We start from the raw sequence: 25,271 nt of genomic DNA, 5'->3' as shown, positions 1-25,271 counted from the left end.
AGATATCTCATGCCTATAAGCCTCAGTATACTCATTGTGAAATAGGAGTAAGTGTAAAGAATACATGAGATAATTTATGTAAAGGGCCCACATAGAGTATTGTCTTCAATAAATAACAGATCAAAATAATAAATAAATAACAGATCGTTTTAATCATCTCTGGGAAAATGTGGAGGATTTAACTAAATGAAAGAGAAGATTCTGACAACAACAGCAAATAATAATTCCTTACTGTGTTCAATATATCTTAAACATAGTATCAGGGACTTTATTGAATTATTTAATCTTTGCAGTATTTATGAAGTAGGCATTCTTTTCATTTTAAAGATAAAGAGAATGATATCCAGAGAAGAGAATATTAACTTTCTGGAGAGTTTTCAGTACTAATCTTTCCCTAGGTTCCTTTCTCTCATTTCTTCCTGCTTATTTCTATGTACTAACAATCCCATTCTGAGAGAATCCTATTGCATCATCTGTTTGTTTCTTGTCTCTCTCATCTGTAGAATGATGGCTTCTTGAGGATCCCTGCCCTACCCAACATGCAAGGAGCAACATGAACATCTGGCACCTAGTAGGTGCTGAATGTATTTATATATTCAAGAAATGAATGAATGAATGAATGACAATTCACTAATGCTACCCTACATATTGCTTCTTCCATGTAGTTCCATGTGGTTGTTTGGTACTTCCAGTCCTAATCACAAATGCCATTATTATTTTGGGTCTGATTTCTTTTCTGATATGTAAGATCTTGATGGCAAGAATACTGTGTACTGCATATTTTTATCTCAAGCCCCTGAATCAAGGTTTGGCATTAAAAAAATGCTTTAAAGTTAACAATTAAAATCAATGTGAAAAGATTCAGTCTCAAGATGGGGCATGATAGATCAGACTGGAATCATGATGAAGAAAATTTTCTGGAAAACAGCTTGTTATTCTGTAGAAATAAATAATTGTTGGATATAATGTTATGAAGAACTTAGGAAATGTGAAGAACTAAAGAGATGCTAAGTCAATATGATTTATGCTGAGGTCATTTCCCATTACTGATGTTGATTGATAGTGTATTAATATATACCAAAGTGGGGTTTGTCTTTAAAAGATACAAACCCACTCTGACAGTCATTCTTCTCTGTCTGCTGTCACATCTAGTCATGTGTGGTTTCTGTCCCTCATGAAGCTGTAGAAAACCATTTTTCTGGATGTCACTCTGCATCTTAAATTTGTATTTTTAGAGCCCATTGAAATCAAGGATTCTCCCATATAATGGGCAAAGTATTTTCTTCAGGGGATAAAGAGCCAAGATGACATTAGGGAATACACTAGCTACTAATTTAGGCTGCCTGCGATAAGCTTGAACCTTCCTGTTTTCGGTGATTTTGAGATAATTCTTGTTTTCGTTATATTGATTTAATATGTATTTTAATTTATTTCCCACACACCTACCACGTACCTGTACTGAGTATATATTTTCACAAATAAACTTTTTTTTAAAGATTTTATTTATTTATTCATAGAGACAGAGAGACACAGGCAGAGAGACACAGGCAGAGGGAGAAGCAGGCTCCATGCAGGGAGCCTGAGGTGGGACTCGATCCAGGGTCTCCAGGATCATGCCCTGGGCTGCAAGTGGCGCTAAACCGCTGCGCCACCGGGGCTGCCCCACAAATAAACTTTTAAATACGAATAGTTCAAGGGTCAGCAAACCTTGACTATAAGGAGCCAAATGGTAAGTATTTTAGCCTTTAGGGGTCCCACAGTCTCTGTCATAACTATTCAACTCTGCCACTGTACTATGAGAGCAGCCACAAACAACACATGGATGTATAGGCATGGCTGTGAAGGTTAGCTAGAAAAACAAGCAGGGGAGCTGGATTTGGCCCATGACCATAGCTTGCCAACCAATGGAATAGTCTAATACTTCTGGTAAAGCAGATAAATGTCATATAACTTATTTCAAACTACTATGGTGATTTATGGCTAATTTCTTCAAATTATTCATCTAAATATGAACAGATCCTCTGAGAAATATCAAATAATGCTGGCTCTCAGCTTGTGGGCCAAAGTTTTGGTTTTGTTCTTTTTTATTTTTTAAGATTTTATTTATCCATGAGAGACACACACACACACACACAGAGAGAGAGAGAGAGAGAGAAGCAGAGACATAGGCAGAGAGAGAGAAGCAGAAGCCCTGCGGGCAGCCTGATGCAGGACTCGATCCTGTGAGCCAGGATCACAACATGAGCCGAAGGCAGATGCTCAGCTGCTGAGCCACCCAGGAGCCCCTGGGCCAAAGTTTTGATGGAAAATTTGACTTCTCTTATGGCAGAATTACCTTGAGCATTATCACTCTAAAAAATGTCACCTAAAAAAATTATGCTAATATGGTACTTTTAATAATCCTAGGAGCTACTTTCCCAGAAGATGTGTGCTCTTTGGGGTGATGAATTCAAGAATGGTGTAGAAAGCAGTACAGGAGCCAGTTGGAGAGGACGGTGGTGGGTCCTGCTGGCCCAGAGCAAGCCAGTCCCTTGGTTCTCATATCAGACTCTCCTAATTTTCCAATGTCAAATATCCTCTTTTACAGAAGCCACTCTATGCTGGAATCCCAGCTCCAGCACTTAACAGCTGTTGGACTTTGGGCCCGTTTCTATTTCTGAGTCTTAGTTTTCTCTTCAGTAATAATGGTGAAAGAAATTTTACCTGTCTCCCAGAGTTGTGGGGATAAATGAGATGATGTTGATCAAGTGCTTATGTAGTGTTTGGAACATAGTAAATGCTAGAAAAGAAAAGCTAATTTTGAAACTAACAATTAAAATCACTCATTACTTACTGTGCATCAGATCCTGTTCTGTGTTTCATTTACATATTAGCTAATTTAATCTCAACAATAGCATTGTGAGGAAGGTAATACCATTAGCTCCATTTTACAAATGAGAGAACCCATATATACTTACAAGTAGGCAACACTGGGATTTGATCCAGACAGTTTGCCCCCATCTGTGTTTTAACCACTCTGGCTACCACCAAAAAGATAGAAGTCTCTTGTCCTATCTGTCCCTAAAAAAGGAAACTGTTTCTTATTTCTCAGATGGAACTAGGTAGATGTCGTCATATTTTCTCTTACAAAAATGAAGAGAACCAGCACTGTTCTATATAAGTAAGAGAACATTGTCACAAACCTCTCTCAATCTCTGACCTACCTAGAGGTCTCTATCTCCGCCATAGGAAAAATGTTTCGGTTCTGAATTAGACTGTAGAATGCCTTTTCTTCTAGAAAAAAGTGTTATAAAAGTTAATGAAATATAATTGAATACTATCACTGCTATACTTCCTGTGCATAAAAGCTAAATGACTTCTGTAGGCTGGCATGGTGTTTTAACATTTCATTAATGGGAAAAATCCTGTTGTTTCAGGCATTGATTTATAAATGACATTTGCTAGTGTCTGCATATAGAATCAAAATAACACTGCACTCTGAAAATGGGCTATTTATTTTATATATCTGCTCCCCTATTTAAAACCACCTCCCTCCTATTTCAGTATTTCATATCCTCCTCATCTGCTTAATTTTTCTCCAATATCTGATATACTACTTGTATTTTATATACTGTGTTTATCTATTCTCTGTTTTCCCATTTTCCTTAAAATGTAAGCTCCACAAGACAAGGATCTTTGTCTCATTTGTTCACTACTGTGTTCCAAAGGTCTAAAACGGTGCCAGGAACACCCAAGCAGGTGTTCAGCACATTTTGTGCAATACACGAATCACTGTAATCGTCATATGTATATATATATGAGATATGTACTCATCTCTGAGTTACTAGCACTGTGGGCAAGTGCATGAGGGAGCAGAGTGTAACGTTACTGTCAGAGGCTTTGGATTAGATGCTAGGATTAGATCCCTTGTTCTTCCATTTCTTGATTGGATGACTTTGAGGTTAATGCTGTTAACTCTCAGACTCCTCATCTTTAAAACTGAGATGATAACTTATACCCATGTTCAGGTACAAATGTGATGATGTGCAAAAATCCCTGAGCACCATACCTAGCACACGGTACGAGCTCAGTAATACTAGCCGTCTGGAAGGTGAGCACATGACTACCAGCCATGTAAGTGGGACATACTGTTTTCCGGGTTAGGTTACACTGGTGGGAGGGAGACCAGACAAGTAACCTGATGCATGATATTGACTAAAGAATCTAAGCTAGAATATTTAAACAGTGACTCAAACTGGGATGCAGAGATTTTGAGGATCACTTGGGAAAATTTTTCAAAACACTTCACACTCCTGGGGAGTTGGCGACATTGCCTCCCTTTACAATTTGTGGGAGATGTGCTTCTGTACTGAGGGAACATGTCCTATTCCTCAGGGGCTTTGGAGTAAAATAATAGTTGATAGCAAATTTACAATACATTATTAAGGTGTGATATATTCAAATCTTTCTGATGACTGTAAGCATGGCATATGTATGAAATATTGGCTAGTTAGTACACAGGGAATGAATCTCTGCTCACTAAAGAGGCTTTCGTGCACAGCATTTCCCTAGCATGACTATGTACTGAGATGTTTACTTACTTACATCTTACTTACATCTTACTTACTGAGATGTTTTACTTCTGTGAAGGTGTTTCTATTGCTCTGTAGGGAAAAATGGTTTTGTGAATTTTATCATAGCTAATTATCATAGTTCAAGTCACCCTTATGATAAATTTTGTTTGTGGAAGAATTCTTTATATTCCTCAGTGTTACTAAAGAACTTGACTCTATCCTTAATACTGAGATCGTATTGGGTCAATTTAGCTGAGGCAGAAAGGTGATCTTGAATAAATACATTTCTAATTACAATAGCTTTATTCTCACTCTTTATGAAAGACAGCAGGATTGTCTGAAAGTGGGCTTACATTTAGGTTTTGGTTTGCAAAAACTAGAGAACCTTCCTCTAATGCTACCAAAATTTCTTAGTGATCATTAAAAATTATTTAAGAAGATTATTCACACTGTCACAGCCCAGAATTTTCTGTCTTCTAACTGGGCATAATAGGAACATGAGTTTTCTTTTAGGACCTCAGTGTTCATGATTAAAAAAATAAATTCAAGACTGTATTTTTTACTTGTGGTATATGCATGGATAATTGTCTGTATCAAAACATGTTTAGGGCACTTGCCTTGGGCTCCGGTCAATGCCAGGGTCCTGGGATCAAACCCCAAGTTGGGCTCCTGCTCAGTGGGGAGTCTGCTTCTCCTTCTACCCTTCTCCCTTGCTCATGATCTCTCTCAGAAAAATAAAATTCTTTAAAAAAAAAACATATTTAGGATGAATACAATAAGCCTGATTTGATTTAATAACCATTCTTAATTAATTATTCTGAGGAAATGAGCAGAGTTGGGAAGGAGCCAGTAACAGAAACTATTCATTAGCTTAAAAGCCACAGCCCGTAACGGCAGGTTTTCCACCTGTCTGAAGTTTGGGTCTGCACTGGATTTTGAGTGGCCGACACAGACTCCTTGAGTTGGGAGAGCTCCTCTCAGGAATACACAAACATCGTGTGGGATGTAGTCACTGATAAAGGAAGGGTTATTCTGTGGAACCTCTCTGGCTTTTGCCTTTTGTATCTCAAGAGTCTCAGTGAGGCACAGAAACTCCGTGTGCTAGCTTCTGCACGAGAAGGGTCAAGCACCCTCAATTCCGCCCACCCCTGTTTATTAAGAGTGTTTGCACTTCAGAATGCCCTCTTCCTATGAGATAAAGTCAGTAGCAAAGTAAAATCAAGAACCATCTGCAAAATGGAGTTATGTTCCTTTTATCAAAGGCTAATTGCTTTTAAGTATGTTCTGGCGTCCTTCAATGATAAGTTAGAAAGAGCCAGGATGTTTAAGGGGACGGCAAAAGACTGTGAACATCAGATACATCAGCTGAGGGTGCTGATAAAGGAGAGATCTAGCTCAAGATTGTGAGGAAAGAGTTATGGTCCATGAACTGGTCCTATTCACAACTGAGGCTCCTGGCTTCTATGGATTTAGAGGCAGGGCTTCAGATGGAACTTTGTGGCAAATGAAGAAATTTCTGCCCTTGGTAATGCATCAAATCCTATCTATCTTTATCATAAGACCCTTGCCTCAATGAAAGGGAATGAAGCACCAAGTGTAAATTGTACTGGTTGTGTGGGGGGTTATTCTTTGTAACAGAAGAGGGAACAATGAAATGGCTCATGTACATATGGCACCACACACATAAAGACCTTCAGGATCAGTGCCTTGGTTGCCCAAACAGAGGGATGGATTTTCCTAATCCATGCTTAAGATATTTATTGGGAATGAATCCCAGAACAGAACCACTACAAAGTGTTTGGGTGTCACTAAGAAATTCAGATTTTCCTGTAATTTACTATTATACCAGTTTCTTGTTTCTAAACATGAATGCCTTAATCCTGTCATCCTTCTACCTATCATCTACCACTCCTGCTTCTCACAATGAACTGCCGTGCCTCTGTTCATACCCCCTCCCTCTGCCACTGTCTTTTCATTTTTAGTCCATGATTTTCCATTCTGTTTCACCAAGAAGAGAGACCAGTTTGTGAAAGCGAACCACCTCCTGCCCCAGAACCTAAAAATAATCTGCAACCAAGATCATCCTTATCTGTTTTTCTATATCATTTATTCTCTTTAAGTCACTCATTTATCCATTTATCTGACATTGGTGCTTCTATATGCCAGACACTGTGCTAGGTGCTGCAAATGGAATGGTGAATTAGATGCAATCCCTGCTCATAGGTAAGGAAAGAAGTCCTGCCTCCTCTCCAAGATCATGGCTTTGCCTTTGCTCTTGCTGGTATCCCCTCGTGCCTCCTGTGGGATGGACCCAGCCCTATCAACAGTGAGTCTGGCTCATGTATCTGCAAGTAATTCCTCCCACTCTGCTCGCTCTTTCCATCAGGATTTTAAAGCTTCAGGTTTCTCCTGTCTTACGCAGGAAACAAAATAAAATAAAATATTCTGACTTTTTTTTCTCCCTTTCATTACTGTACACTCCCCACTTACCCCTCTATCTCACAAACAAATTTGTTAAAAGTTGTCTACTCTTACTCTTTGCCCGGTTTCCTGCTGCCCGCCCCCTCCAATCCATTCATTCACAACTTCATAAAATCTAACGTAGTCCCTCTAACACTTTATGGGAATTGTACTCACAAGGGCTGCCAATGCCTGTTTTGGATGGTTTTTCAGTTATCTTTACCTCTTTCTATTGACCTCTATGGAAAGTCTCCTCCTTTGTTTTTTGTGACTCTACTTTCTCCTGGCTTTCTTTCTCCCCCCTCTGGTAATTCCTTTTATTTATTTTTTATTGTATTTATTCCTTTTATTTGTCTATTTTATGGGCTCTTCATCTCATTATCCCCAGAATTCTAGCTCCTCCAGGGTTTCTTTTCTATTCCACAAAACTTCCCCCAATAACCATGTCTACCCCAGAGTCCCCAGCAAACCATCTGCATAGTGACTGCTCCAAATCTGTATCTCCAGTCCAGGTGTTTCTTATAAGCCCTAAATCTGTATTTTAAACTGTACCTTTGTATTTTCTAGACACTTCAAATGCAACATGGGCAAAGCTGAACTTAATATGCTCACTGCCCTGAAATGTGTTCCTCCACCAATGTCCTCATTCAGGCAAATTACACTATCCAATTAATAATAATAGTACCTAGTGTTTATTGTTTCCATGTTCCAGGCACCATGCATGATGCCTTATATGGATTTTAGCACTAAATCCTAATAATTACCTTGAAAGATAGGTCCATTGTTAGCATCCCTTTTATAGACACACAAAATGAGTCAAATTAACTGGCTCACATCACATAGTGGCCAACCCTGGTTCTGTTGTGAGGCATAAGACTCTAGAATGCAGAATCTCAACCATCACACCACTTTCTCAATGGCTCAAGTAACTTATCTTTGATTCCCTTCTCTCCCCCTTTCTGTACATCTACTCATACCAAGTCTATTGATTAGATCCCAAATGTATCTCTTTCTAGTCTTACTGCCATTGACTTCATTATGTGAAGCCTTTGCAGAATCATCCAGATTATTTTTTCCCTATTGTTGCAGTCCTTTTCTAACAAATGCCCTTACTTTGGTCCAGTCCTTTGCCTACATGAAGACAGTGATCTCCCTCAAGCACAGATCTGATTAAAATATGCCTCACCTTGCAATCTTCCAGAGACTTTACATAGCCCTTAGAATACTGTACAAATCCCTCAGTATCCTAGCTAAAGACTTTGCTTCCTGATCCCTGCCTGTCTCATCATTCTCAGCTTTTGTTGTCTAGTCTTAATGGGCTATGTGCACTTCTCGGACAGACGGTTCTCCTTTCTGGGCCCCTGGCCTTTCCCTGTATAGTTTCCACTGCATAAACCATTTTCATTCCCTTCTTTACCTACAAAATTTCTATTAATTTGCAAGGTGAAGCTTAGGAATTCTCTTCCAGAAAGCCTTTTTGATGCCCATCTGTCGCCAAGCCATCTAGGTCAGTAGAACTAAAAGTACACCACTCTGTGCTTTTTTTGATGATCATACTTATTCCTTTACAGTTGTAATTATCAGTTTCCTTTCCTGTGTTTCCTATTAGACTGTCAACTTTTTGTGAGCAGGAGTTCTAACTTGTTCACGTTTGTATCCTAGTACATAACCCAGTGCCTGATACATAGTAGGTTTTCAAAGAAATCATAGATGAGTAGGGGCAAATCTGTCCTTACCTCCACGATTTTCCCATTTCCTATAATAACACATTGAAAGGATTGTAATAATTCAACCAGGATAATACTTCCACTGTGCACAGAGTTGGTTTATACAAAAGTATTGACTTGATTGCTCTTAATTGATTAACAGAGAAATAGCTGGAGATCCATCCTAGCACTTTATAATCTCTAGTTTACTATTTCTGTAAATTTACCCTGAATTGGAGCCTATTCCCATCCTTCCTTGTAGAGCAGAAAAATCTATCAGCGCACATTTTTTTCTCCTGCCCTCTCCCACCCACATGCGTGATCTTTCAAATGTTTGCCAAGTAGAATCAGTCACAAAGCCGAACTCCCATCAGAGGAAGCATGGGAGGGTGTCCGTCCAGCACGTTGCTGGAGGCTCCAGTTACTTGACTTTACAAATGATCTTTAAAAATTCATGGGATGCTCTGCACTTGCCCGGCCTCTGTTCTCTCTCACTCTCACGGTGGGTCTCCTTCTCTATGCTAAGAGCTGCTGCCTGCAGAAAATCTGCCAAGTTCTCCTAAGCCATAAATTCTGTTCAAACTCAAACAATGAAGGCACAGAACAGAGAGGCACAGGATGCTTTACCTACTTGCAATTACTCTGCGATTATGCTCAGGCGAACTATCCTACAGGTACAGGATAAGAGTCACCAGTGCTGTTTATGAAAGGTCACAGTATTTTCTTTTCCAGAATGATTTTATCTATTTTTATTACAATTGAATAGGGCTGTCAGGTGTTTTGCATTATTCATTCTATTTCGTGTGCACACTTAGCCTTGTTCAATTTTCAGAGCGAATTTAATTTGTGGCTTAAGTTCTTCTCGTGCACCTTGCATGCAGTTCTGAAGAGCTGTGTTCAACCCTAGTGGCAAGGCCAGGACTTCAGTTTTAGATAAATCCACTTACTCCTTCAACCAAAACTTGTGTCTCCTTGAACCTTCTCTCTCTCCTTGGCTCATTCTTCTTTCTTTATTTTCCCTCCCAACTGGAGGGAAAGCATCAACTAAAACTCTGTCTTTGGCCCTTTGGCTATGTTCCAAGAGGGGAAACTAGGTCTTTTAACTTCAGCAAAGACTCCAGTCCTCTTCCAGCCTCCTAATTATAAAGATTCCTCCAGAACTCAGTTTTTGTCAGCTGTCCTCTTTTCAGATTCAACCCTAATTATACTTTCTTTCCATTATTTTAATGAGCCCCAAAGGCATGTATCTTATCCTGACCACTCATCTTACAATGTAGATTGTTCTAGATCCCAAAGGCTTACAACCTAAATGTTCAAATCCTCTTCTACTGAAGATGTCTGACAGTGCTTTTGGCATTTTTCCCTCCACATTTCTCTCAACAATTCCACCATTTGCAGTCTCCTGAAAAGAACTGCTAGAGTCATGCTTGACGCTTTCATCTTCCTCATTCCTTGCACCCGGTCTTTACTATTATTTATCAGTATGTCCCTAGGCGCCATGGCAGGCACCATGGACCACAAACCAAATGGGATAATGTTGCCACCACTGTGGGATGCAAGATCTAGTGGGAGAGACATTTGAGCAAAGTATTAGAGCAAGTGGTGTGCTGTACAGATGGGAGAACAGAATACTGCCCAGGGGAGGGAGAAGCACCAGCCACTGCTGCTAGTGGGCTTTGGTTGTAGGTGACAGGTCCAAGGAGGGGCTGCAGAACCCTGGCAGTAAGGGGAGTGTACCCTGGCGTGGACACATTATGAAGTGGGGCCAGTTTAGGAAACTGCTTGTGGAACGGTATGGGTGTGCTTGTGCTGGGGGACAGGGAGAAGGTGGGCTTGAGGGAGTAAGCAGGGAGCAACCCCAGGTGCCCCAGGATGCCATGCTAACAATGTGGTGTTTATACCTGGAAGACATATATGGTTATTGGCAATTCCAGGTGTCTTAGCGGTGTTATCAAATGTGCACTGTATAGGATCCTAGCAGCACTTTGTGGGGTGAACTGGAGGAGGGTGATGAAGGACTGCAGGAAGCCTGGGTAATAGGTCAGCAAGGCAGGGGTGGGCCTCCCGGTCGACAGCGCAGAGGGCTGAGGAGACACAGGTGCCAAGGAAGGAGCCCTAGAAGGAGAGGTTGACACCAGAGCACTTTCCGTGCAAAACATTCCTGGTATAATGGCTTAAGGAGAGCTGGGAGCTTTGAAATAGGCATTTGTAGCATGTAAAGAAGGAACTGCTTAGAGTCCTGCAAAGGGCCACACAGAGGTCACCAGTGGGAACTCCAAGGGTGATGCAGCTGCCGGGTACCGCGTGCCACCTTCCCTGGCATCATTGGATGGCAAGCCCGAGAAGCTGGCAGGCCGCAGCTGGTGGCGGTGCACAGGGTTTCTGGTCTCAGGGATCCATTCCCAGCCTGTGTGTCCTCCAGATTTACTTCCCTTGTCTCCCTAACATGAACCCTTGGCTCACGTCTGGCTAATCTCATCACTATTCCTCAGACAGAACATGCGTTCTTAAATTCTGGGCTTTTTTCTCCTATTGATGATACATCACATCCTTCCCTTCTCCCTCCTTTATCTGGGACGACCTCTCTTCTCTCCTCTTTAACTAGCCCCCATAAAACCTCTAGATCCCTTTCATCTTATCAGCTCCAGGAAACTTCCTTGAACCTTTACCAATCTCAACTTTATTTGATTTTCTCTTGCCCTTATGGTTGAAACTGTAAACTCTGGAGCAGAGGAGTGTGGGTTCAAATCCTGGCTTTGCCACAACTGTTTATGTAACCTAGACCACAACACTTAGCAGCCCCCAAAGCCTTCAAATCCTCTTCTATAATTAGTTACTACTTCTCAGAACTGTTGTGAGAATATAATGAGTCAGTTCACATAAAACAGCACAGAATACACAATAAGTCAGTGACAGTTTCTATGTGTGTGAGTTTTGTATTGCACTTGTATTTCTCTCTGGGCACAAGGTAGGAGCTCAGGAAGTATTTGCTAATTTGATCTTTTTTTAAAACTTTTTTTTAAGGGGGGTTGGTCAGAGGGAGAAGGAAAGAGAATCTTAAGTAGGCTCTATGCCCAGCAAGGAGCCTGATGAGGGGCTCTATTTCACAACACTGAGATCATGATCTGCACTAAAATCAAGTCAGTCCCTTAAACAACTGAGCCTCCCAGGTGCTCCTAATTTGATATGCTGTTAGATGAACTTGGAAGATCTATCTCTATTATAACCTCTAAACTTAGTCTTCTTCAGGAAATAATGACCAGTCCACATCTCTGCTATTTCATGAGTAAGGAGGGAATAAATGCCCTTTAAATATAGCATATAGTTTAAATATATTAAATAAGAATTACTGAATACTTTTTATGAACTAGGCATTTCCTCACAGCAATCTTAATGCTAATGGGAGAGTGGGTCTCATTAGCATCCTATTTTGCGTATGAACAAATTGAAGTATGAAGAAGTAAAATAACTTATCCAAAGTAAAAGAGCTAGGATGTATATTTTTCTGATTCTAGAGCTAATGCTTACCTGCCTTCTAATACATGTCTAATATATGGCACCTCTTGACCCAATTGCAGCCTGAGTTGGAAACTTGAGATTCACAGATAGGTATAGAAGTGTCAAGAGTAGGGAGGGCTTTACAGGTGGGAAAAAAATTACATGAGCAAGGTTGCAAGATATAAATGAGCCTGGTATGCATGGGAGAACCTGGGAGAACCTTGGTTTACATAAATGACAACTTCTGCTGGTTGAAGGTGTTCTTGTTTCTCATGTTGGCCGGGTAAACGCCCACTTATCATTCTAGAGTAGAAGTGACTCTTACTCTGTTAGGGGCTTGCTTTCTATCTTTAAGTACAGCATTTGCCCTTCTCTGTTGCCTCTTCCACACACTGTACAGCCCAACTTTCATTTCCAATTGTGTTTTGTTTTTTTTTTTTTACAGATTTTATTTGAGAAGGAGCATGTGCATGAATGGGAGGAGGAGCAGAGGGAGAGGGAGAAGCAGACTCCCCACTGAGCATGGAGACCATGGGGTTCAATCCCAGGACTCCAAGATCATGACTTGAGCCAAAAGCAGACGCTTTACCAACTGAACCACTCAGGTGCCCCTCCAATTGTTTTCAATGGCAATCTTTCACATTTCACTGAAAGTTCCTTAAGATAGTGACTATCGCTGGTTTTTCGCAATGCCTGACTTGAAATTGGCACTCAATAAATGTTTATTGAATTAAAGAAATAATGGATAAACAAAGCCAAAATAATGATGAGAGGGTCAGATGTTAGAGTTTTAAAAGCTAGTCGGAGGAGATTGAGGATATTCTTTTTGAAAGATGATGTGTACAAATTGTTTTAGGAAAATGAGTCACATAGGGGCACTCAGATTTATTCTCATTTTTATACCTCTGCTCATGTTGTTTCTCCTTCCCTGGGTTGCTATTACACTGCCTCTCTGCCCATCCTGTCCAGTGAGCTCTCTCATTACAGAAGGTATTTTAAGGCTTATTGGAAAGCCAACAGAATTTTGTATAAAAAGCAAATTATGATTTGAGTCTGCCATATTTCTAAGTTAGCATGTCCTGTCTGGGAGGGGGAAATCTCCATAAAAGTAAGTCTTTTCTACTCACATAGTCACCATCATACTGGGTAGCTGCTAGTTTGGAGTAGAAAGGGGATTTAAGAGGGATGCTTGGCTGGCTCAGTCAGTGGTGCATGTGACTCTTGATCTCAGGGTTGTGGGTTAGAGCCCCATATTGGGTATAGAGATTACTTAAAATAAAATATTTTTTTAAAAAAATAAGCTTAAAAGGGGATTCAATAAAAGATAAGAAAATTTTAGTTAAAATCAGAGAAGGATACGTCATAAATCAGCAACAATTTTTCATGGAGCAAAATAGTGTTGGAATTGATTGAGCCCCAAAGTAAGTAAGCATGCATATACTCTTATACTTTCATTTATTACATATGTAAAATTATACATCACACACACACTCACACACACAGAGAAGTGTGCTGATAATTACTTAACAATTGGCTCTCCACAGAAAAAGAGGGAGGCGCTGAATTATCATATTTCCTGATTTCTGTAGTCTACAAAACTTCACCCACAGCCAATTTTTAGCAACTAGTGTGACACCACTGAACACAGAGTCAGGAAGAGATGCTAACAACCTGCTCTTCCAAAGCCTATGCTTTTAGGCCACAACACACAACTGTGTGTATACATACTTTGGAACGCCCACTATATGCACTAGACACTGCACTGAGGTCACTGAGGATATAAAGTCCAACTCTTAAGGATATTAGCATCAGTGGGAAGACGGACAGATTAACAACTGTGAAACTTCAGAATTACTAAACTAGCAGTATATGCAAGGTATTATGGGAACATAGGTAGAGCACCTCACATACGTAGTTATAGTTAAGGTTTTAGTTATATAAGTCTGCCTGGGAAATTCTGGGAAGCCTTGATGGGGTGCTTGGGGCCATCATTTGATCTGAGACTGGGAAGATAATTGGGAGTTTGCCAGATGAAGGACATTCTAGCCAAAAGGACATAAAAAGTTCAGAGAACTACAAATAATTCGGTATCACTGTGGCATACCAAGAGAATAAGCAGAGCACACAGGAAGGAGCTGGGATCTTATTTGTTAAAGCTAAGATGCTGAAATTGTAGGCCTCGGAGAACTATACACATCACTTGGATAACATATCTCTGTTAGAGCAGTCCCCTGGTGAGCAGTATACAGAATGACTTGGGGGAGACTGGAACTGGAACCCAAGCAGCTGCTGAGGTGTGTGCTGAATGACAGCAGGGAGAAGTGGTGAACAAGGACAATAGTGGTGGGAGTGGGGCACAGCAAATAGGAAAGTCATGAGCTAGAATTACTCAGACTTGGGAATATAGGGCAGAAGACACCTTCGAAGGGCTCCCAGATTTCTGGGTTAGGACTATCAGATAAGAAAGAGGAAAGTTGGGGTTTATGAGGAAAAATAATGGGTTTAGTTTTAGACATATTGGATTTGATGCACTTTCATAATGTCCTAAAAGCAATGAAATGTCTGCTAGAGCTACGTGCTAAAGACTCATAAGTGGGTGTGGACGAAAGCAGGTGGAATGACAAAGGATGAGGCTGCAGAAGCAAGAATGGAGTCAGATGCAGCAGGTCCAGACTTCCTTCACTGGACAACTGTATTTCATCACCCCACAGTAAGAATACAAGACTGTTCCATCCCTGGACCTGCCCAGTCATCTCCTGGCCTCTCCTCTGTGGAGCTCTGCTTCTTGCTTCTCTCCTGTCTTTGTAGTGCTGCTTTTAGACGTTCTGTGGATCTTTAGAGGCTCAACTCAATGCCATGCACTCCATAAAGCCTCCCTCCTCTCTCTCCTATTTCTTCTCCCCTCCTGATGCCATGCCCTCTATCTGGCACACAGTGAACTGCTTAGGCTTATTTGTGCACATTGCCAACAGTGAGTTCCTCTGCAGACAAAGAGTTCATCTCTGTGTGTCCCTGTGACTTCCATCCTTAGAACAGTGCTAGGTGCTTTTTGGATTGTGAGTGGACATTTCATTAAATTGAGGAGGATATTTCTGCACAATTTTGCTTAATGTTGACCTCCCTCTAGCTTTGTATTTCCCACCCTTCCCCAATTCATAAGGACAAGGTGAGGGAGCCTAAAGACATAGTGCCAGCCACCACACCTTCCTCTATCTGGAACTTAAGATATCTGCTCACAGTTTGAAGAATTCACGAGAGGCTATGTAAAGAAATATAGTTTGTCATTTTCAAGGTTAGCTGATTTTTTTTCAAAGATTTTATTAATCTTTGAAATTATTATTTTATATTAGAGAGAGAGAGAGAGAGAGCATGAGCAGGAGGAGGAGCATGGGAGAGGGAGAAAGCAAACTGCACTGAGCAGAGAGCTCAGTGCAGGGCTCGATCCCAGGACTCTTGTGATCATGACTTGAGCCAAAGGCAGACACTTAACCAACTAACCCACCCAGGTGCCTTGTTAGCTAATTTTTTTTTTTAAGTTTTATTTATTTGAGAGAGAGCATGAGCAGGGGAAGGGGCAGAAAGAGAGGGAGAGAACCTTGAGCAGACTCCCTGCCAAGAGCAGAGCCCAACGTGGGCCTTCATCCCATGACCCTGAGATCATGACCTGAGCTGAAATCAAGAGTCTGACACTGAATCAACTGAGCCACCCAGGCGTGTCTCAAGGTTATCTGATTTTAAGTGTGTGTGTGTGTGTGTGTGTGTGTGTGTGTGTGGCCAAATTAAGAATGCTATAGGAGTATAGGTTTCTCCTTTTTTGTAAGCATGTAGGAAAAATTTATTTTTCTCTACTGGTGAAATTATGGCTCAAAGCTGCAAATATAAAACTAGGAATAAACAATGTTCATCTAACCAAGGGACACAAAGCACGTAACTGCAGGGGAATTTCACAGAGTCAGTTGATGGGGTCTGTATAAAGTCTTTCCTTATATAGGATGTGAATGGGAAAATGGAAAGCTATTTTTTGATGATAATAAGCTGGCTCCCTTAGATACCTGTGTGCTAAGTGACAAAAATCACACTTTTTTTCATTCTTAGTGACCTTTATATTGTGAAGGGTATAGCTGAACCTAGACAAATAAATAAAACTATTAGAAATGAAAAATGGATTAAAGTCCCAGTAAATTTGAGAAACCTCTGAGTTAGGCCTGATGCTGGAGGGTTTAGTATCACGAATTTGCCTGGTAAGATGAACGAATGATTAAGCTCCCCGTACAACCTAAGGGATTTATCCTCCCAAACACCACCCTACTGCCGGATAGTTTACTGTTATGCCTCCTTTCCCTCCTGTTTTAGTGGGTTTGCCTTGTTTCTTCTTTAAAAAGCAAATAGCACTGGAGGCAAGAGTTGGCAGGAGGGAGGGGGAGAAGAGAAAGCATGTATATAAGCCCTTTCTTTATCTCAGTTCTTGATTTTTCAAGAGCCCATTGCACCACTCAATCATGCCTACGGGACTGCCAAAGGGGCCAGAGATCAGTGAGAAGGACAAGCTGGAGGGAGGGGTAGTGGAAAGAACAGACAAGAGGAGAACAAACATGAATTTTGTCACATGCACCTCTTTGTATTTGAACAAAGAGTCTATGAGTAATTGTTATTCATCTTTTATTGATGAGAAAATCAAGCCTAAGAAAAAACTGACTCAATCTTACCCATTTTCTTTTACTTTGCTATTTTCCTTGAGAATATTAATTTCAACATTTTATGTAAAGGCAGGGTATAAATTTTACATACATGTACATATATATATTACTGTAATTATATAAAAAAGACCAAATGAAAACATAAGAAAAAGAATATAAGCAAATGCTAATGAACAGCGGTTTTGGGAGGTAGGTTAAGGGATGCCTTTTTTTCCTTATTCCTAGTTTTCTGTGGTTTTCCATAATACACATGATTGCTTTTATATCGTCATCAACAGTAACAATAGCAACAGCAACAAAAGGCATGGATTGCTTTAAAAAGAAAAGCTTCTTTTGTTTCTTGGGCGAGCAATGTTCCCCTGTTAAGTTGGAAGGCTTGTAAGAAATTTATGGAAACAAAGACTGGTATTTTAAAGGCTTCTTTAGTCAAATAAAACCCATAATGAAAAATTTGCCATAAACTCATGGAGCTTGTACTTGGACTTTGTTCCACAGTTCTCCCACCAGACAAAAAGGAACTAATTAGGGAGACTCAGTGCAAAAGAAAATTGGTAGTCTGTTCCATACAATATTCTGCACACCCCTACACCCTATGGAAAGCAAATATTTGCATTGAATGTGTGTATGTGTGGTATAGTCTGTTACCAAGATGTTCTTGTGCCTCCAAAATACCAAAGGATCCAATCAATTCCTTTGAAATATACAGTCAATAATAGAGATACGCTCCACACCAATGCCCCACATCGGAACTGACAGGCTTTTTTGGCACTGTGTGGATAGAGCTGAGATGTGACAAATGGGATCATTTAATCTGTATCTCACCAATATCAAAACAACCAATTGTAAAGCAAAAGAGTTAGTCAGATAAATCTTTTGTCTACACAGTTCCAAGCCATTATTTTGAGTAGCTTCTTTCATTCAATTTGCCAAATATTTAGTCAGTTTCCTAAAATATAACTGAATCTCTAAATAATAGGGAAAAAAAGATCTGATCTGGATTTTCCACATGGGGGATACAAGTTAAAAATAAACAAAAATGCACATTTGTCCCTTACATATAAATACTCTTTTATTTCCTTTTTAAATGGAGTCCTCTGAGGCTATGCACATTTGACTTTAATAACTTGGTTAGAAAGATCTGTCCCAGAGAAAATATTTATTAAAATGTAAATTAATCTTGCCTGAAAGAAAAAAAATGCAGAGGAGATATTGAAATAAAAGACTCTTGGTTATAGGAGGTGGGGGTTTGAACCTTTTGAAGATTTAAGAAAAGAACCATTTTAGAAGACAAAAATGCCAAATGAAAGGCACATTGATTTTGGACAAAGCTGGCTCCCCTGCACGGTTCTCACTCTGACTCATCAATCAGTGAACTAGTATCTTCTAGGCTCGGAGCCCTGATGCTGTGCTGTCTTCAGCTGGTGCATCTATGATGCTCACACCTCACCCTTTCTTTCTTTGAAACATGTCTCTGGTTCACACTTTCCTTTAAATTCTCCTGATGGAGAATCTTATTACCTCAGGCCTGAACCACTACCGACAATTTCCAAGGTAGCCTTTCTGCCACCAGTCTCCTGCTCTCCAAATGTGTCTCATCCACATATTGATCATCCCCCAAAACATTCTGCTCACTGCTGCTTCCTGCTCACCACCCTCATTATTTGTTGCCCCCGCATGAAGTTAAAACTCCTTTCTCTGTCGGATAGTTGGGATCCTTCACAGCCCCTTCTCTGTCTCTTACACACACACACACACACACACACACATACTCCTATTAGTTCAATCTTTCTTTATACTGCTCCCAGATACATCACTCATTTTCATCAACCAAATCACTCAACACCATAAAAATCCCACCCATGTGCCCTTCTTTGTCTCCTCCTCAAATATAGAACATTCTCATCCCAACCACGTCCTTTCTGTATGGAGGCTGTCCTCTGGACTTTTACTTTCTAAATCAGCTCCATCCTTTCTGAGCCTTCTCAAATGCCACCTCTTCTATGGAGCCTTCTCTGATTCCTTTAGCCCTACAATTTCCTTTCTCTTCTCTGAATTCCCATCCCACCTGTAATCAAGATTGAATTTTCTGACATATTACTTAATTGCATTTTATTGATTTATATGTCATCGCATGTTTCTCTGCGAGGGCATTACTGGCATTTGTAACAGGGCACTTCATCCATGTGGAGGACTGTCTTGCAAATTTCAGGACATTTAGTGCCCCCTCTCTCTTGAATGCTATTTGACAGTGATAAACCCAAATGCTCTGAATACATTTCCAAATGCCTCAATTACTAAAAGGTTTCTTATTTTTTAAAAAATATTTTATTTACTTATTCTTGAGAGACACAAAGAGAGAGAGGGGCAGAGACACAGGCAGAGGGAGGAAGCAGGCTCCCCACAAGGAGCCCCATGTGGGACTTGATCCAGCATCCTGGGATCATGCCCTGGGCCAAAGGCAGACACTCAACCACTGAGCCACCCAGGCATCCCTAAAAAGTTCCTTAGAGAAGTTCTTCTATCATATACACATCTGTTCAACAACTAGTGTGTTTAAATGGTGAATTCACATACTATTTTAAGGAACAAATATGTATTTTTTCTTACAGTTGCCAACACACTATAAAACTAGGAAGAAGGCTAATTAACAGTCAGGTTTTAATTGCCACTTCATTTCATGAGATGTTTCATTGAACCCTCATAGCAACCCCGGATGCTGCTACTTACCTTCCTTTTCTAGATTAGGAAACTGAGACTCAGAGTTCTGTTCATTAAAGGTCATCCTGTTTGATTAGAACCCTAGCATTTAAGCCCAGGACTGTTTGAAACCAAATCTCTGGCTTTTTCTTCTACTACCGGCCTCTATAAAGAGGTTGTAACAGCTTTGAAATAGGAGTGTGAACATGTAACATAATTAGCAATCTAAAGCACATTATTACTGCTGATAGGTACTAATGGCTACAATTGAGAAGGACGCTAGACCAATTTTTTTTAGAATTTATAACAAGAATATAAATTGGAGTCTAATGAACAAATTTACTCACTGACCTTCTTTGCTGCAGACATTAACCCATGGTTGATCTCTAATTGAGATGTACATATTCTTTACTTTCTTACTGTGTTTGTTAATGTTTGTCTTGGCAGATGGTCAACAGATCTCTCTAAATTTCCCTTAATCAAGTTTGGGTAATGGATCCAAACATGCCTTGTATTACGTAACATTGCTAAACCCAAAGCAATAGGGATTGAAGAGCTAGCAATAGTTCTCAGGTCTTCCCTGTCCAGTATCGAGATACCTTTAAAAATAAATGTTCTGCAAATCAAATCTCACAGTATCATTTAAAATGGTGTATACTCCCCTTTTAAGTTAGAGTTTCTTATTCATTTATATCTACAATACCCACACTTATTAGTAAGTAATTTCAGTGCATGCCCATATCTCCAATTAAAATTCTTCATCTATGAGCTAATCTAGAGTTTATGAAGTAATAGCATGTATAATCCACAGGCATACTTTAAAAAGTATGCTCAGTTTCTATCTATGCACACTGGAAGAATTGTATTGCTTGCAGGGGAAAAAAAGAGAGAGAAAGAGCCAGTATTGTCAGTTTCAAGTTTTCTTTTTCAGCTATGAGAATAAATGTTTACTATGTGTTTATTCTGTTTAGCAAAGAAGGAAAAGGAACTGAAAGCTAAGTTCATTAAATAACTTAGAACAATTGTGTAACTATGGCTGAATATGTACATAACAGTATTTTATTTCTATATTGTCTCATAAACCTCGTCTACTATAACAAAGTTGCACTTCATCCACCAGTAAAACCACTATTCAGCTGTAACCACATCCACATTTGGTGATCTGAAAGCATAAAGTCATTTTTAGTTATGCTTATCAGGAGAAACACAGTTAAAAAAAACCTAATCATTCCTTGTAACAAATGAATTGAGCTTGGTGTTAGCCTTTTTATCACAACATGGCCTGAGCAGAGTGCATTTACAGTTTCTGCGTGCTGGGACACTTTGTAGGTTGCTGGAGGAGAGGGTGATAGAATCGTTCCTCCCTAAAACTAGTAAGTCCAAGACCAGGAGCCCCTCTCAGTTATATACCTCAGTGTGCAGCTGTAGAATGGTAGGAGAAGTTTCATTGTTGCTTTGACTCATCTTTCTCAAACTATCTTATCAAATCTTTGTCATGCCATAGAATTCTTAAAGATATCTAGCTGCTCCCCACAGAAGCCACAAATGGTACAAAAATTTTGATAACATTTCTCAGAGAGTCACAAACTCTTTAAAAGTGGATTTCTAGAATTTCTGTTTATATTCCCTTAATATCTTCACAACACCTACACTGATACCTAATGGTGTGCTGTCACATCTTCCCCACTTATTTTTATTTTTTAAGGATTTATTTATTTATTTATTTATTTATTTATTTATTTATTTATTTATTTATTTATTTATTTGAAAGAGGGAATGAGCAGGGGAGAGGCAGAGGGAGAAACAGACTAGCCACTGACTGGGGATTGATCCCAAGACCCTAAGATCATGACCGAGCTGATGGCAGATGCCCAGGCGCCCTCCCCACCTATTTTTAGATCTTCATTTGTTTTAGAGATGGATTTAATAATGTAAAGCAGAAGCTTACACTGTGAAGCATTTGCATGATTGCATTTTGATTTTGCCATCAGCTAAGTAAGGCAAAGTTGATCCCATCCTGTAAGGAACTCTATCCTACATTTCTTCTGTGGACTTGGTGGCTCACGTTTGCTTACCTGCTTCCTTGAAGATACTGTGCTGTTGAAACATCTATTAGAGGTCTTTGAATTCAAATTCTTGTTCTGATGGGTTGAGTCATTTTTCCATGTCTTAGAATTTTCTTTAGGATCTGAAGGAATGGGATTTAAGAACAGGATCCTAGCTATGAATCCATAGAGGACGGTGGCCAGTATCATTGGCACAACATAAAAGACACCAAAGTCCATTAGGTAAATAGGTGAGTAGTAATTCCTGGAGATCTTGTAGCCACAGGACACCACAATAGCATCTTTGTAAGTGCTAATATTGAGATCCAGCAAGAAGAACCAGAGCATACAGTAAATGGATGTGAAAGCCCAGACAAAGATGATGATCTTTTTGGCTCTGGAAAATGTGCAGAGAAACTGGGCTTTGATGGGGTGACAGATGGCTATGTACCTCTCAATGGTAAAGGCTGTGATTGAACAAGAGGATGCATTAATGCCCAAGTACTGGAGGTAAGTGATGCAGAGGCATCCAACATAGCCGTAGACCCAGGAGCCATAGATACTGTCTGTTATGTTGGGGAGGCCTGCGGCCACCAACACCATGAGGTCGGCTACGGCCAGACTCACCAGGTAGCAGTTTGTGGGGGTCCTCATGTGCTTGGTTCTCATGACCACCAGGACTACCATGATGTTGCCCACGATGCCCAAACCACAAATAATGAGCACAAGCAAGATGGTGACCACTTGGTATTCTAGGGCCACCACTGCTCTTGGCTGAAGCTGTGTTTGGTTCAGTTCACTTACGGTCTGGTTTTCCATCTTTACCGACTTGAAGTTTCTCTGAAACACTTCTCAAAACATCCTCTTCCCGGCGGCCTGCTTTTATCTCTGCGGTTCTCTCTCCCTGAGAAGAGTCACAGTCCAAAGTCATTCACAGCGTCACCATTTCAAAGGCAGCCAGTCGCTGTGAGGCCCCTCTCTGTTCCTCTGCTTTCCCCTCCACCTCCCCGATACTGGGTCGCCAGTAACAGGGCTCACGGGCGCTTCTGGAAACTCTCTTCAGTCCAACTGTCCTGTAGGATGGAGGAACTGTTTCTGACCAGCTTAACTAGAGGCACCTGTTTCCTCTTGCGGGGGGGGGGGGGGGGGACACCTAAGAGAAACCGAGGAAGCTCCCTCTTTTGCAAGAGCTCCCGGAAGGAAAAACGAAATATGTGCTCGCTGAGAGCTGAAAGATACAGAGAAACCTCTCCGATGCTCGGGAAAGTGCAAAGAAGTAAAAGGGACCAGGGACGGGGAAAGCCCGGAGGCTCGATGATGAAGCTTCGTAGCAAAGTAGCGTTCGCCCCCTTTGCTCTCGGGAGGGGCGGGGGGATCCCCCGGCTGCAAAACCGCCAGTGGGGGCTGTGGCCGTTCCCGCTGCCCCCCGCCCGCCCTCCCCGAGAGGGGCCGGTTTCTTCTCTTACCTTTCGGTCCGCGGCGCTCGCTGCCTTGCGCTCTCCTCTCCGGGCGGGCGAGGCCGGACTAAGCGCAAGTTTGCGGCCCCGCGGGGGGAGGTCTGCTCGGCTCGCTCGGCGCCCGGACCGAGGCCCCGCGAAGCCCTCGCGCCGCAGCCCAGCGCCGCCCGAGCGCACAGCCGCAGCCGCAGCCGCAGCCGCAGCGGGAGCCGGAGCGGGAGCGGGAGGAGCCGGAGGAGCCGGAGGAGCCGGAGGAGCCGGAGGAGCCGGAGCGCGAGCCGCGCCCGGGCAGCCGCGGGGCCGTCGGGTCCTGGGGCGGCCCCTGACCGGCGCCCCCGCCGCGCGCCCCGCACCCCGCACGCCCAGCCGCCGCCGGGCCTCCTGCTCCCGCACCCGCTCCCGCACCTCCTCCCCCGGGAGGATTTCCTCTCCCAGGTGCCGCCGACCCCCGCCTGGCTCTGGAGGGTGCGGATCGCAAGCAGGGGCGCCGCAGGCAGCGGGGGTGGGGGCTGGCTTCTAGCCCAAGTGCGGCGGGAACTCCGGGACCCCAGCGCCCCGACTGCCTGGGTGATAGGACTTTGGGGAGAGCAGATCCTGCTCCGCCCAGACGCGGCCCTGAAGCTTGAAATAGCTGCGTGAACTGCAATCAACTTCTTTCTCTACGATGGAAACCCTTGAACCATTGCTCCAGTGAACCTGTGAAACTGGCTCCCCCTCCCCTGTTACATGAACGGAAAAATGAGTGAAAATGGCTATTAAAGCATTTCAGCGGCAATCTTCTGAGGCTTATAAAAATTATTTTTCTGACAATTGATTCAGCTGAGAATATTGACTTAAGGCTGCGGACGGTCCGTTAAGTTTGGTTTTCAACTCTGGTTCCGCACAGCTTAAGAGGATCTCTCCACCTTTCTGGGCGGTCTCCGCTCTCCACCCGCCTCCCTGTACCAGCCACATATACCACCCAGCTATGTTTGGTGTCCACTTATTTCCAGGTGAAAACACACCCAGTGGAAATCTAGGCCAGGGCCACTGTGGCACCACAGCTCTGAGATGAAACTTCATGGATGCATCTTTTTCAAAAATGTGTACTTAAGCTTAATTTCTTTCTTTAAAGTGGTCCGCAGGCAGATCCTTACAGTTTTCTCTATTTTAAGATGTTTAGATGCTCTTCTTTCTAGATGTCGATAGAAGTGTACAATTTTGAGTATATGCAACCATGGGGATATCTAAACCATGTTCATGGCTAGGTCCCAACAAGATGAACATAAAGCTCTGGATCATATTGAGTAATTCCACCCTCTGAACCACCGAGTGCTCCTTGACTCTCTACTTCTCTTTTCAAATCATCCTATGACCAATGAACCACCCATGACCCAGATTCAGCTTTGAGACATTTATTGTTTGGTTTGTACAGTGTAGGCTCAAGTGTGATTGAAAATAATTTGATTATTGTCTACTTTTCAAAATCGGGAGATTGTATACTAAATCTGAATTTCTGCCTCTTATAAAGATTAGAAAGATCTGGCAATCCTGGGCCTCTCTCTATTCCTTAATAGAAATAATCACCTGAAGTTGAGTTGTGGCTATGGGCAGCAGTTTGCGGGGGTCCTTCACGCAGGGTGCACCTGCTTCCATTTCCTCACCCCACACTTCCTCCCTTTTGTCTGCCACACATGCCAGCCTCCCTCAGCCATCACACATTCCGGCCTCTGCAACCAACTGAGTCTTGGTTGCTTATCACATGCAAGCTCCTCAGAGAGACAGTGGAGTTACCAGCCAAATGCACATTCTTTCACCCCGAGTAGGATTTCTGCTGGCATTGTCATTTCCACCCCCAACTGGTTTAGCATACTGGCTGGTAGCTGCCCTTCCTGTCTCTCTCTCTCTGGACTAGAGGACAGAGACTACTCTGAACATCACTTTTCTTGCTTAGCCCTTTACATTTGGAATTAAAAAAATGCTCTCGGGGCACCCGGGTGGCTCAGTGGTTGAGCATCTGCCTTCGGCTCCGGTCATAATCCCAGGGTCCTGGGATGGAGTCCCGCATTGGGCTCTCAGCAGGGAGCCTGCTTCTCCCTCTGCCTATGTCTCTGCTCTCCCTCTCTGTGTCTCTCATGAATAAATTAACAAAATCTTTAAAAAAAAAAAAAAAAGAAGA

The 25,271-nt window shown here is 41.8% G+C and overlaps 1 protein-coding gene across 2 annotated transcripts in view; it reads right to left on the bottom strand.

The window, feature by feature from the left end:
* The window catches only part of TRHR (thyrotropin releasing hormone receptor), a 39,572-nt gene extending 16,330 nt beyond the window's left edge, over positions 1-23,242 (bottom strand). Inside the window, exons 1-2 of one of the 2 annotated variants that reach the window (XM_077846986.1) lie at positions 23,123-23,242; positions 21,687-22,729 (exon numbers count right to left, since the gene is read on the bottom strand). In XM_077846986.1, the coding sequence (XP_077703112.1) occupies positions 21,687-22,475 (789 nt within the window). In that variant the 5' untranslated portion in view covers positions 22,476-22,729; positions 23,123-23,242. The remainder of the gene's footprint in view (positions 1-21,686; positions 22,730-23,122) is intronic. The other variant, XM_077846987.1, reaches the window with a different exon arrangement.
* Between the last annotated feature and the right edge of the window lie 2,029 nt (positions 23,243-25,271).

The sequence above is a fragment of the Canis aureus genome, chromosome 14, assembly GCF_053574225.1.
Source record: "Canis aureus isolate CA01 chromosome 14, VMU_Caureus_v.1.0, whole genome shotgun sequence".
Classification (NCBI taxonomy): Eukaryota; Metazoa; Chordata; class Mammalia; order Carnivora; family Canidae; genus Canis; species Canis aureus.
The sequence above is the reverse complement of the archived record's forward strand: the minus strand, read 5'-3'. Positions and strand labels throughout refer to the sequence as shown.